At 51.3% G+C, this 14,268-nt stretch overlaps 1 protein-coding gene across 1 annotated transcript; it reads left to right on the top strand.

Moving 5' to 3' along the window:
• Positions 1-263: 263 nt before the first annotated feature.
• On the top strand, positions 264-12,322 carry DNAJB11 (DnaJ heat shock protein family (Hsp40) member B11). The gene is made up of 10 exons (XM_069024577.1): positions 264-405; positions 690-846; positions 3,597-3,694; positions 4,586-4,718; positions 5,642-5,784; positions 6,383-6,465; positions 6,988-7,045; positions 7,541-7,652; positions 8,195-8,354; positions 11,463-12,322. The coding sequence occupies exons 1-10, from the start codon at positions 338-340 to the stop codon at positions 11,525-11,527; spliced, it is 1,077 nt and encodes a 358-aa protein (XP_068880678.1). The 5' UTR covers positions 264-337; the 3' UTR covers positions 11,528-12,322.
• The last annotated feature ends 1,946 nt before the right edge of the window (positions 12,323-14,268 follow it).

Here is a 14,268-nt window from a genome sequence, read left to right on the forward strand (position 1 = left end):
CCCTCCCTCCGGGAGCCGCTGCCCATTGGCTGCGGCTACCAGCGCGGGGGCGGGAATAAGCAATGAGCTCGCTGATTGGCTGTTCCGAAGGAAGTCACCCTGCAGGGATGGCGGGGCGCGGCCGGCGCTCACGGCGGCGACGCTCCGGCAGGCGATTGGCCGGCGGCGGTGAAGTGTGAGCAGCCCATTGGCTGGCGGCGCGCGGCGGCGCGCTCCCATTGGCTGGCGGGGAACACCCCGCGCTCCCATTGGCTGGCGGCGGCCGCCGGGGCGCTGCGGAGCCGCCCGGACGCGCCGCTCCCGCCGCTCTCCCTCAGCCGGCAGGGCCGGGCCCGCCATGGCCCCCGCCTGGATCGGCCGCCTCTGCCTCCTCCTGCTCTGCCTCTGCGGGGAGGCCGCCGCGGGGTGAGTGCACCGGGCCGCGCCCGCGGGCCCGGGGGGTTCCGCCTCAGCACCGGGCCTTCCCCCTACTCAGGGTCGGTGGCCGCGGCGCTGAGGGGACCCCGCTCCCTTCCCCTCATCGCTTTCCTCTCTCCTCTTTCCCTTCGCCCCTTTCCCTTCCCGTCTCCCTCCCATTGCCCTCACCTTCCCATTCCCCTCTCCCTCCCCTTCTCTCCCGTCCCCGCTCTCCTTCACCCTCTCCCCGTTCCGCTCTCCCTTCCCTCACCTTCTCTCTCCCCCCGCGGCAGGAGAGACTTCTACAAGATCCTGGGAGTGTCCCGCGGCGCTTCCATCAAGGACATCAAGAAGGCCTATCGCAAACTGGCGCTGCAGCTCCATCCCGACAGGAACCCCGACGACCCCCGGGCGCAGGAGAAGTTCCAGGACCTGGGCGCTGCCTACGAGGTGAGGCCGGGAATGTCCTGCCCGGGCTGGGAAGGGTGGATGGGGCTCGTGGTAAAACCGGCTGGAGCTTGGCCATTGAGACTCGTGAGGATTCATCCTGTAGCGTTCAGGGGATGGGGAAAGGAGGTTTGTAGGGAATGTGGAGGCTCTTCCATAAGGTGCAGCTGGAATCCAGCCTTCCCCTGTTACCATGTCAAATTCCGTCTTCCCCCTGTTAATATATTGAATTCTATCCTACACCTTTTATTATCACAGAATCCCAGGATGGTTTAGGTTGGAAGGGACTTAAAGATGATCACATTCCATCCCCTTGCCGTGGGCAGGGACACCTTCCACATCAAATTCCCTTTGTTCCTTCTTCTTCTCATCAATCTCCATCCTCCCCCTATTACTACACCAAACTCCATCCTGCCCCTGTTGGTCCATCCAGTTCCAGACACTCTCCCAGAGGAAAAACAAAGACAGAGAGGATACCAGGTTGCTTGGAGAGCTCCTCCTGCCAGAGGACAATGCAAACCTCGGCTCTCTCAGCCAGGAGGAAGCCAAGGCACCGGCTTAAAGTTGTTTGGAATTTATTAGCAGTTCCTCAAGGGCCAAGTGCAGGTGCAGCAGCTCCAAGTGTGCATAGGGCCTGGCTGGGATTGAGCTGATGGGAAGTGGAAGGTGCTGGCCTTGGGCTTAGAGGATATTAAGTGAGGAAAGTAATTGTGGGTCACAGGAGGATTCCTGTTATTCCATGATAATGTTGTGGCATGCAAATGATGCCTCACACTAATAGCGGGGTGCATTAAATAAATCAAATCTAGATTATTGTCTTGCCCAAAGGTTTGAAGCCAAAGCCTGCTTTCCTTGGCTGTATGTAATGCAGTGATGGAATGCAGGCTGTTTCCTCCATGTTTCCTGTCCTCCTTCTGTCACTGTTGGACTCCATCTGCTCCTGCTCTCCCCTATGCAGCAGAGAGACCCTGAGGTGCTGAAAAATTCCATTAGCAAAACTTCCTAGCGGTGACTTGCTCTTTGCAGGGGAGGTTGGGGTCCTTTGGGAAGAATCCAGCTGCAGGGGAAAGGGTTTGTAGCCTGGCTCCTGCTTCCATCCCTGGTGCTCCTCAGGTATGCAAATATTGCTCAAATGAGGAAGTGAGAGAACCAGCTGGAGTTTATTTCTCTGTGTAGAGAAAGAAAACTGTTCACTTCAGTTGTGTCTCAGAGCTGGGACCCTTTTTTAGGTCCGACTTAAATAAACTGGCTTAATTATTACAGGGAAAACGAATGTAAAGAAATTTTTTGTGGATAAAAATAATTCCCTGTCATTTGCAGCACCTCAGGATTGATGCATGGAGCATGGTGCTGCTTCTGTGAGCTGGCATCTTGTTGGCACTTCATGCTGGGAAAGGATTTCTCTGCCTCTTCCTCGAGTTCCAGTTGATTTAAATCTTTGCTAGCAGTTGAGATTATTCTTTCTGTTTAAAAGCTGGGTGAAAAAATGGTTGTAAAATCAAACCAGAAATCCAATATTGATGTGGGGGGGTTGGAGGAAGTTTTTGATGCCCTGTGTTTAGCCAGGACAGCTTGGGAATCCTTCTGCTGAATTAGCTGTGGGTACAGTCAGTTGATTTGGTTGTTTTGGGCAAAATGGAGCCAGAATTGGGTGTCCCTTATAACCTAAACCAGAATTTTCCTCGCCATAAAGCCTCTATTAACAGCACTGCTGCTCAGGGTCTGGATAGCTGATTATGGCAAAGCTTTCTCCAAAAAATTGAGGGGGAAGTAGGTTAATGAACCTGCTCAGTCTCTTCATTTTCATGGGCTCTGTGATGCCAGCCCTGAGCAGCGTGGTCTGAATTCAGCTGTTTCAATTAGGAAAGAGATTGATCCCAGGGGAGGGAGCTGAGACTCTTCTACAAGGATGGATTTGGGAGGAGTTTCCATGGGAATCTCAGGTGGCAAAGGGAGAGCTGAACCCTTAGCTTCTGGGTGAAAGTAGTGAAGTCAGCACTGATTTTTTCCCTGTTGCTGGCATTTATCAGTGGTTATAATTCCACAGAACCTCAGGATGGTCTGAGCTGGGAGGGACCTTAAAGCTCATCCAGTCCCCTGCCTTGGGCAGGGACACCTTCCACTATCCCAGGGGGATCCAAGCCCCATCCAGCCTTGCCTTGGACACTTCCAGGGATGGGGCAGCCACAGCTTCTCCAAACACCCCAAATTCAGGCTTGTTTTCATCTTTTAGCTGCTTTTCCACCTGTTGAGTCACATCTCCACCTGTTCCCACTCCTGTCCAGCCTTCTGAAAGCCAACCTGGAAACTCTGGCCTTTCCAAATATGATCAATGGGAGAGGGTGGGCAAGGGAAACTAAATGTGACCAGAGACTTCTGCATCCCTGAGGCAGGAAAGAGCAAAGATCAAAACTCAGGAAATAGAATTGATGCTTTACAGTCTCAGTAGTCGTGGCTGAGACACAGGGGTGGTGGTATGTGATTATTTGTTCCAGCATGTCCTGCTTTGTAGGATTTGAGTTATTCCTTCTGTTTCTTTTTTAAGATAAACTCAATGTTTACGTTTTCTGTGTTGTTCCTAATTTTTTTAATGAATGAAATGTGCTTATTACAAGCTTCACTTTTCTAGACAGCACAGCGAGCAGGGCTCCTGTAGTGTCCCCAGTGAGAAGTGCTGGGGGCCTTCAGAGCCTTGTCCAACACCTCCCCTCAGCTCCAGGTGAAAGCCTTTCCTACATCCCTGCCTTTTCCAGGTGCTGTCAGATGAGGAGAAGAGGAAGCAGTACGATGCCTACGGAGAAGAGGGCCTGAAGGATGGGCATCAGAGCTCCCACGGAGACATCTTCTCCCAGTAAGGAGGTTTAACCCCTCTGGGCTGTCCTACAGCTGCTGCTCTGATTCTGTGATGCTCAAGCACCCCTTTGACAGAGTTTTTACCTGGCCCAGAGTCGCTGATGTGCGAGTTGAGAATTTGAAGGAATACATTTCCAGTGGGTATTCCACATGCAGTTTCCAGTTTTGGTGTGCACCACTCCTTGCTGCAAGCAGGAACCAGTGGAGACTTCCCACGTGGGCACCTCTGGGCACTGTGGGTGATTTTTCAGGTGCAACACCTGCTTCAAACATGTGGAAACTTTCTCAGGTTAGCTGTGTGTGACTGGGCTTTAACCTGTTGTCACACGTCACTTTGGGGACACTTTTCCTTCTGTGTTAACTTGCACAGCACCTGTAGAATTTGGAGCACTAAAAACCAAAGGCACTTGCACATTGCTTGGACAGAACCTGATTTTCTGCCCCTCTGGATAAATAATTCCAGAAGTTGCTCAGCTCCTGTAATGCTGGGTGAGGACTTGCACTGCTGCTCTGTTCTGAGGGACAATATGCAGGATTCCTAGAGCGTTTTCCTCATCCTTATTGTCCTCAAACTACTGATAACCAACTTGCTAGCAGTGACTTGCAGTGCTACTCAGAGTTTACACCTTGTGGTGGTGGCAGCTGAGCAGCAGTGCAGTGTGGAGAGGTCAGATTTCGAGTGTTCTGCTCCAAATCTCACTTTCCTTAGTGCAGAAAACTCTTCCAAAGTGGCTACTTTGTTTGAGGGCTTTAGTTGTGTTCTGCAGGAGCAAAATGAGGTTCCTGGGTTTACTTTGGAGCTCCAGGACTCTGAGGAGGCTGTTCTTTAGTGGAGTAGAAGCATTTGCCCAGAATTCCTTCCTGACCTAATCAATGTGCTTAACTCCAGCTTCTTTGGGGACTTTGGCTTCATGTTTGGAGGAAACCCTCGCCAGCAAGACAGGAATATTCCCCGAGGAAGTGACATCATCGTGGACCTGGAGGTCACCCTGGAGGAGGTGTATTCAGGAAACTTTGTAGAAGTAAGTTCACTTATCTCGGTGTTTCCAAGTGTTCCCAGGTTTGAGGTGCCTGACCAAAGCTCAGAAGGTCTTCTCCCCAAAAATGGAGCTGAAATAAGTGCTCTTTTTCTGTGTCTGGCAGTGCAGGATGTTGTGGTGCTGTTTCCTGTTGTTTACTGAAGAAACCACGCATTTATTCACTTTTTGCATCTGGCAGTGTCTCCATAAAGTGTGATAACACTGATTTATTGGCTGTCAGTCACCAGCTCAGCTTGATTAGTGCAGCAGCCCACTTGGAAGAGGTGGAAATTGTCCCTCTGTAGAATTTAGGGATATTCGAGGGGCTCTTCATAAGCTTCAAATTCACTTTGCAATTCTTGCAAAACCCACACTGAGGATTTTTCAGTCTCCTATGGCCACATGTGTCACTGCAGGTTTCCAGATGATATAACTGAGAAGAGTATGTGGAAAATTATTATCTTCTTTTAAGCAAGCTCCGTCTCTGGTGCTGACAGTTCCTCCTGTCTGCACGTTGGCTTTCCACTGCCTGGTTTTGTGTTGTAGCTGTTGGGGGAAATCCAGATAATTTCCCCCTTGTGTGGGACAAGTCATGACCAAAGCATGGGGTGTTCCATCCTAGTGTTACCTTTCCTGTGTGGAAAAGTGTGGAAAAGGAAAGAGAATGGCAAATGGTGGTGTCAGAGAGAGCTTTCCTGGTGTTTAATGTGTGATCACAAGGTGAAAACTTGTCGGTGTTTTGCTGAGGCCACATTTGGAGCTACTGTGGCAGCACCACACAACAACGTGTCCCTGCCTGTGGCATGGGGCTGGAATTAGATGATCTTGAAGGTCCCTTCCAACCCAAACCATTCTCTGCTCAGAGGAATTCAGACCCTTGTGGAGACCCAGGAACGCTGGCATCAGCCTCTCCCTCTTCCCTGCAGGTTGTCAGGAACAAGCCAGTGGCAAGACAGGCACCTGGCAAACGGAAATGCAACTGCAGGCAGGAGATGAGAACCACCCAGCTGGGGCCTGGGCGCTTCCAGATGACTCAGGAAGTTGTTTGTGACGAATGTCCCAACGTCAAGTGAGTTTGGTGCTCTTTTCCTGCTCCACAGAACCATAAATCCCGTGATTTTATGTAGTGATACAGGCATGTTTATTCCAAAACCCACCTCTAGGTGGGGGAACGCGCCTGTATTCCAGGGAGAACTGGGGACTTCGGGAAGGCTTAACCCCGGCTTCTCATTTCCAGGGAGCCACTCTTTATTCTTCCAGCAGAGACGGCCACCTCTGTTGGGTGTAGAGCTCCCCAATTTCCTCTGCCAGCCTTTTATTCCTTGCACAGTCACACTGCAGTGGAAGTTCCCCAGCTAAATCTGAACGGGAAGCGCACAGCTGGGAGCAGCTGGATGTGGAATGCCATGCTGTAGTCACACACCCTGATGCTGACAGTGCATTTGGGAGCTTTTAACTTCACCTTCTCTACTCCCTGAGTCTCAGCTCACCCAAAAGGCAGCTCTGACCCTCTAGGTTTAGATGTGAGCACAGGTGTGAGCACAGGTGTGAGCTCGCGGGGGTGTTCTGCTCACCCCGGTAACACCAATGAAAAGTTGAGGTGAAGTTGGAGTAAATAAATAAATAAAGTTGAAAACTGAGTGCTGGGTTGCTCTTCCCATTTTCAGGCTGGTGAATGAGGAGAGGACGCTGGAGGTGGAGATAGAGCCAGGGGTGAGGGATGGCATGGAGTATCCCTTCATCGGGGAAGGTGAGTGTGTGCTCAGCTGTGAGCTGCTCCTCTTCCGTGGTTCTCTGGCACTGGCAGTGCCCAAGGCCCCCGTGTGGTTGGAAGTGCTGTGTCCTCTGCACGTGCTGAAATCCAGGAGTGTGTTCCTGAGTCGGGATAACACAGTTCCACTCCCTTAGCTGGGAGTGGGGACGTGCACAAAACCAGCTCGAAATCTGATGGTTTTGCATAACGCTTGAGCCAGGAGCATTTGTTCCAGGCTTGAGCATGTGAATGATGCCCTCTGCCCAAGGAGATGAAGCCCTTCAGTGACTAAAGGACATCATTAACATGCAGACAGCTCTTCCAGAACAGCAGAGGTGTGACCTTGCTGAGGCAACACTTAGAAAGTCCTAAGTTCTTTAAGCAGAATTTCGGTCATCCAAAGATCACTTAGTTGCTTTTCCCTTTGGCTTGTGAGCTGCAAGTCTGTCATAGCCTGCTTGTCCCTCCACTTGTTCCTAACTGTTTCCTTTAAATGAAGCTTTCCTTTCTCCCCCACAGGTGAGCCCCACGTGGATGGGGAGCCAGGAGATTTGCGCTTCCGAATAAAAGTCCTTAAGTAAGTCTCTGGCCTAGTTAGGCTCTTGCTTGGCTAGGTGAAGCTTGCCCTTCAGCAGGGCAGGTGCAGGCCTGGCACTCAGGGCTGTGCAGGATGCTCAACCCTCATGGTGCTGGAGGAGCTGGATTTGATGCTGTTAAAAGTGGAGTTATCAAAGTATCTTAATTTTTTTGGCTTGAATTCACCATGTGTGATTCAGATGAAATATCCCCTTTTTCCTAGCACACAGTCTCCCTGTTGTAAGGAAATGCACTACTAAAAAGATTGCTGTGTGAGTCAGGGCTTCTTGCCACACCTCACCACTCAGTGCCCTAGAAATAGAAAAGGCATTTGTCAGTGCATATCTTACACAGGAAAATGAGGCTAAATTGGATTCATTCCTCACTTCCCTTCCTATTTATGATTTCTCTGAACTCCCAAACAGAAGGAAAGAAGCTCGAGGACCTGTTTCCCCTCTGGGGAAGGAGAAAAGTTCAATGGCTCTTCTTTCCCCAGGCACCCAGTGTTTGAAAGGAGAGGAGACGACTTGTACACAAACGTGACAATCTCGCTGGTCGAGGCACTGACAGGCTTTGAGATGGATATTGCCCACCTGGATGGGCACAAGGTGAGGCCCAGGGTGTTGTGTGTATCCCAAATTCACCTGCAGCTCTGTGCTGAGGCTTGGCTTGCTCAGGCTCTGCTTATCTACAGAATTCCCTCTGCTGGAGCATTCCAGGCCAATTCCCAAGGAGCCAAAATGGGCTCTCTACAGAGGTTGCACAGTGTGTGTCTCACTTCCAGGCTGTCCCAGCAGTGGGTGGTGTTAGTCCTGGCACATGTCCACTAAAACTGCCTGGAGCCATGGGATATCGCTGGTTTTGGCAAGGAATCAATGCCAGGTTGAGCATTCCAATGGGTTGGAAAGAGTGTTGGAGTGCTGGGGTGCACACACAGAACATGGACTGTCCAGGGAGGTGGTGGAGTCCCTATCCTTGGAGGTGTCCAAGGAACATCTGGATGTGGCCCTCAGTGCTCTGTTGTGGTTGATAAGGTGGGGATCAGTCATGGCTTGGACTCAATGATCTTGGAAATCTTTCCCAACCCCAACGATCCTGGCATCCTGATCCTGTAACACTAATAACGTTCTCAAATTCCTTTTCTCCCCAGGTTCACATTGCCCGGGATAAAACCACAAAACCCGGTGCCAAACTGTGGAAGAAGGGAGAAGGTCTTCCAAACTTTGATAACAATAACATCAAAGGCTCCCTAATAATCACCTTCGACGTGGAGTTCCCCAAGGAGCAGCTGACGCCCGAGCAGCGGGAAGGTGCGTGTCCAGAGCCCACCTGAACCTGGCACAGCTCATCCAGGGGCTGGAGCAGTCAGGAGGGGCTGTGCTGTCCCCATGCCCCTTGTCCAACATAACACAGTTGGCTGATGGCCTGTGATTAACTCCCACGTCCCTTGGAAGCAAGGAAACTTGGCTGCCACGGTTGTGGCTGAGGTTGGGATGTGCTGCTGCTGGAATGTAGCTCTTGGCAAGTTTGCAGGTGCCTTGTTTTGGAGCTGCCCATCTGTCTGACCCCACAGCCTTGCTGGGCTTAGCCTCTGTCTGCTTTGCCTCGGCTGGAATGGGATCACAAAGAGTTTCCCAGCCTCTGCTGCTACTTTCTTGGAGGCAAGGCTTGTGGAAATCCCTCTGCTGCCGAGGGTAAGGAATGTCACGCTGCGTCAGGAGGAGGGGTTGTTCCTCCCCACAGCTCCTTCCACCCTCTAGGAGAGATCTGCTGCTCATCTTCAGTGCTCAGATGGAAACCTGATCAACCATGTAGGAATCCTGAAATGGCCAGGAGGGTAAATCCTGTACTCCTAGCTGGGAAATTCCTTGCTCCAGCAGCCTCTGCTGTGCCTCACAGCAGCTCCAGCTGCTCTGTGTCAGAGTAGGAATCAAGGGCCTCATCCTCTACCATGGGACAAAGATATTGCTGGCATGTACAGTGCAGCTCTTCAGGAAATCCCCATCCCCAGAGCTTCTCCCAGAGCTTCTTCTGAAGCCTGAATTCACTTCTTTTAGTGGATTTCCTGGACTCCTCAAGTTTGTAGTGGGAAGCCAAGCCCTGAGTGGGTTTTATTTCACCCTTGGCACTTGCCACTGCCTTGGCCACACTGTGCCAGCTGCCTTGTGCAGTCCAGTTGGTGGCTGTGGCTCTTCCTGCAGCTCTTTGGGCTGAGAGGTCTGTTCCTCTGGGCTGGGCTTAGAGTGATGCTGGTCTGTGGTTTTATCTGGGCTTTCCCCCTTGTTCCATAAGTATTGTGCAGGGCACAATGACCACGTCACTGCTCTGCTTCCCTTTCAGAAGCTCCATCAGGCAACAGCAGCTCTGAAACAGGTGTGAGGTTATTCCAGCTGTTGCTCTTGGCAGTTTAGAGGACACTGGGCAAGGAGCAGTGACAGAAGCCTCCATGTTTTTGACAGAATTGCTCACACAGCCCTAAGGATATCCGGGAACAAAACGATGATGGCACTGGCATGAGTGTGTCCAGGCACAGGGCCTTGGGTGTTCCTCTCCCTCCTAAAGCAATTCTACATTTCCCAGGGGAAGGTGACTGGGTAGGCAGTCAGATGCCTTTCTGTGTGCTGGGTGTCTCCAAACATCCGTGATTTCAGGAGTTTTATGAGGGAATAGGTCTATCTCTGTGTGAGGCAGCAGTTCAGTGTACACATTGAATGGAAAACTCTAGGCTTCAGAATTCAAAACATCCCTTTTCCTTGTTGTTGGCAGTGGCCCTCATTTCTTATCTCCTGACCACATGTCCATCTCCTGGGGCTGTCAGAAGATACTCTGGCTTTGAGAGCACCAGCCTGAGCTTTGGAGTCACAGAAATAATATCCCTTCTTTCCTGCACTGGGAATTGATTGCTGTTGGTCAGAGCTGCCTCTCCCTCTGTGCTGTAACCTGTCACTTCTTGTTGGTAGCAGCGGCATTTCAAAGGAAAAATTGACTTCAGGCTCCAGTAAAAGGTGCCTGAAGTGCAGTAGCACCAATTGTTCTGATTCCTGGTTGGAATTCCTGATTAAACCTCGGATATGTGTTGAAATATCCTGTGCACTACTGAGGGTGTCCTTCAGGCAGCTGCCAGAGGTGTGGGAGCTGCCAGGAAATGAGGTGTGGGATGGTGCTAATCCCGCTTTCTCCAGGGTTCCTGGAGCACACCTTTCTCCAGCTACAGCCTTCCTTTCTAAGAACCACACATCCAGGAGCCACATCCTCTCACCCACCGGCTGGGAAGTGACTTGGAGCCTCCTCTGGATGCAGGAGAGGAAGTGAATTTGCCTTGGAAAATGACCTGTTCCCAATAATGAGCAGCTCCTGGACAGGGGTTCATTTTGTCCTGGTGTTCCTGAAAAGAGTTCAGGAATCTCTGGCCATCAGGAAAGGAGCATGAGAAGTTCTTGCCTGGCAGAGAGACGTCCTGCTTCCAGTTACTATTTCCAAGACTGTTTTCCAGTATTTTAACACAGCTACTGTGACCCTTGTGCATCCCATCACTGGTTTTCAAGGACAGTAGAATGTGTAGCCAGAAAGGTTTAAGGATGGACAAGCAGGACAAGGGTTGCAGGGAGACAGACTGGTTTTTAGCAGGATTTCCTGAAGGGTTTGCATGCCTGAAAGGTTGGAATTTTCTTCTGTACAAGTAAAATGGTTGGATTCATTACTGATAGTCGATCTAAACCTCCCCTGGAGCAACTTGAGGCCATTTCCTCTCATCCTGTCCCTTGTTCCTGTGAGCAGAGCCCGACCCCCCTGGCTGCCCCCTCCTGTCAGGGACTTGTGCAGAGCCACAAGGTCCTCCCTGAGCCTCCTTTGCTCCAGCCTGAGCCCCTTTCCCAGCTCCCTCAGCCACTCCTGGGGCTCCAGCCCCTTCCCCAGCTCCGTTCCCTTCTCTGGACACACTCCAGCCCCTCCATGTCCTTCTTTTAGTGAAGCTTATTTGAAAGTTACCCACAGTATTGGGAGTTTCCCTCTGGTTTGGGTCCTGTTTTGGGCTCTGAGCCGTGTCCTGAGGGGTCCCAGGGCAGTGAGTGACCAGGCTGAGTTAATCAGAGGGGACTCCCTCTCTAATCTCTGGAAAAACAGTGACACATCCATGCTTGCCACTCTGCTTCCTCTGCTCCTTGTGGACTTGCCCTTTAAGCAGCAGTAGAGACCTGCCAGCCCTGCCCTGTCGTGCCGACCCCAGGAGATGAGCTATTATGGATTTAAGGGCTGACTCACCCTTTTAGCCTGTTTGGTAAGAACTTGATACCGACACATCCTTGAACTGCCAGTTCCTGGGAATGCTCAGGGATTTCAGGAATGGGGAAGAAGTGTTGGAAAAGTCATCCTGACATCTTTGCTATGCTCTGCATGTGACATTCTCCCTTCCCTTGCAGGTCTCAAGCAGCTGTTGAAGCAAGGATCAGTGCAGAAGGTCTACAATGGATTGCAGGGATATTGATGTGAGGAAAACTTGGACTTCCCTGGAAATGCAAAGTCAGATTTGTTCGCGGTCTTTTCTCCTGCCCACTGTAGAAGGGGGAAGAGGGAGGGGGGAGATGGTTGAGGTTTAGCTCATTTTTGGTTTGTAAATTATGGAAGTGCTCAGAGTTTGGGGAAATACTTTTTCAGGACATAACTGGTGCTGCCTATCATGTTCCACGTCCTGGAACAACAGAGATTCCTTGAGCAGGAAAACACAGGTGGGGAAAAGGAGTTTTAAATTCCACACAGATTGGAATTTCTGGTTTTTAAATATATTTTGATGTGACTTTTCTTGGCCATCTCAACCTATTTTCATAGCTGCTCCTGCTTTTTACGTCCTTCGTGTAAATTTCTTCCAAATTCCTGTTGTTTTGGGGTGATATTTTTAATCCCAGCCCTTCCTCCCCTTTCTTCCCCTCTGAGTTCAGAGTCTGGTTTTGGGGCAGGAATATTGATGCTGTTGGGAGTGCACTGGGCTGTGTTAGGCCCCACAATTGGCTGGGAAAAGAGTCTCTCAGGGCCTCTGTGGGCTCTCTTAACTACCAAGTCCCAAAAGTCAACGCTTGGTTTGAAATTTGAAGTTGCACCAGCTTAGCAAAGACTCCTTGGTCATGGTGGAATTTGGGAATGGCTCCTCATGGCCTTGGTTGTCCCTCGTTGCCCCCACATGGAACCAGTCTGGAAAAGCTCCCTCCCCTCCTGCGCTCTGTCCTCCGTGAGGACGGGTGAGGCTGATGGGAATAAAGTGTTTGTTGGAGTTGGAATGGCAAAACCTCCCTGGTGATGTGTTTCTGGGACAGACCTGGGCTTCCCTGTGCCAGGCAGCAACAGAAATCGTGGAATCAGTAAGGTTGGAAAAGCCCTCTGAGGTCGAGTCCAACCATTCCCCCAGCACTGCCGAGGCCACCACTGCCCCCCATCCCCAGGTGCCACATCCACATGTCTGTCAAACCCCTCTGGGAATGGGGACTCCACTGCTGCCCTGGGCAGCTGTGCCAGGGCTTGACCACCCTTTTAGGGAAGGAATTTTCTGTCAGATCCAATCTAAACCTCCCGTGGAGCAACTCGAGGCCATTTCCTCTTGTCCTGTCGCTTGTTTCCCTGCAAGAAGAGCCCAACCCCACCTGGCTCCACACTCCTTCCAGTTCCTTCAGGGATCTTGGGGATTGTAAAGTGGGATCCTTGCAGCTTCTCCCTACCCCATTCCCTATTTGGGAAGTGGATGGGCTCTGGTTTGCCTACAGGGAAGTGTTTGCTGGGAAGCAGCAGATGCAGCTTCAAGGTGGTTTTGTTTTCAGTTTATTCCCTGTTTTCCTTCCTTGGGAGCTGGAAGCAGCTCAAGGTGGGCACAGCCCCTGTGTCCGTGCTGCCCTCGGTCCAGCAAGTCCCACCCACCCCTGCAGCTCCAGTGGGAGTGACGCAGGGGAAGCAGCAGCCCTGGGAAGATTTCCTGTTGGATCCTGTGTACATTTGCCTTGGCAGAGCACAGCAGGGGCTTGGGGAGCAGCTGAGACAAACCCACAGTGCCAAACCCTTGCTCTCTGCTGCTCCTCAGGATCCCTAAGGATAACATGGTAATCCCAGCTGAGGCTGCTCCCTCTGCCCACGATGCCCAGTCTTTTCCAGGTGCTGCAGGCAACTCTGCCTCTGCTCCCTCTTAGTTCAAGTTCCTAGGAACCCTCAGATTCCAAAGAAATTCCTTCCCATATCCCTGTGCGTGGGGCTGTTTCCTCTTACTCCAGCTCCTTGCAACCCTGCTCACCTGTAGCAATAAACACAAAAAGCCAGGATTTCACCCCTAAATTCCAAGTTCTCCTGCAGGGGAAGGTGTAACCTCTCCTACCTGCACCCCCAGCAGCAGCCAGTGGGTTTATTTTGGGCCTGAGTCCTTGTTCCCACTGCTGCTTTTCCTTTCTCTGCTAATCCCTTTCCTTCCTGTGGTTTGTTTTTATTGAATTGTGGGGCTGGACTCTTTGGAGAACACAACAATGGCTGCAGAGCCCCGGCTTGCACAGCAGCAAGGAGAAAAACAGGAAAAAAGCCCCAAATTCCAACCAAGCATCCCTGCTTCCTTCCACCCTTTCCCCCCTGCTGTGGGGTGTGTTTTGGAGCCAGCACCCTACGCCTTTCCCACCTCCACACAAAGCTTCCAGGGCTTCCATGCTTTTGCCCAGCAGCAACAGCAGTGCTTGCTCAAACATTCCCACTGGTTTTGCTTCTGGCCCACTCAGGCTGTGCTTTTTCTACGATCATGGGGAAATATTTGTCCCCCAAGAGCTGGGGGTGTGGAGGATGCTCGGTGTCCATGGCATCCTCTGTCCCCTTCTCTGGTGACACAGAGCTGGTGGGAGCCAGTCATGGCACACATGGACTCCTTTATCCATAGAAATGCTTCCCACGAGGTTTAGGTGTTCACATCTTGGTCTGGCACCAAAATGTAATCCTGACCGTGAACCTCCAGACTGGGAATTCTGTAATGCACAGCTTGAATTTCCAGTCCTTTCTAAGCAGTGCCATTCCCAAACTGGAACAAATAAACCCAAATTTCCTGTGCCTCTTTTAACCTAAATCCTTGGAACAGAGAGGATTGTGAGGGTTCAGATGCAGGCCTGTTGTTCAATTCTTCTAGGAAAACACTCCTCCTCGGAATGCACTTCCAGATGTCCATGCTGCTTTGGGAAGGCCTGGCTGAAACGGGGTCCTGGTTTATTCCTGAAG

Source organism: Aphelocoma coerulescens, chromosome 9 (genome assembly GCF_041296385.1).
Source record: "Aphelocoma coerulescens isolate FSJ_1873_10779 chromosome 9, UR_Acoe_1.0, whole genome shotgun sequence".
In the NCBI taxonomy this organism is placed as follows: domain Eukaryota; kingdom Metazoa; phylum Chordata; class Aves; order Passeriformes; family Corvidae; genus Aphelocoma; species Aphelocoma coerulescens.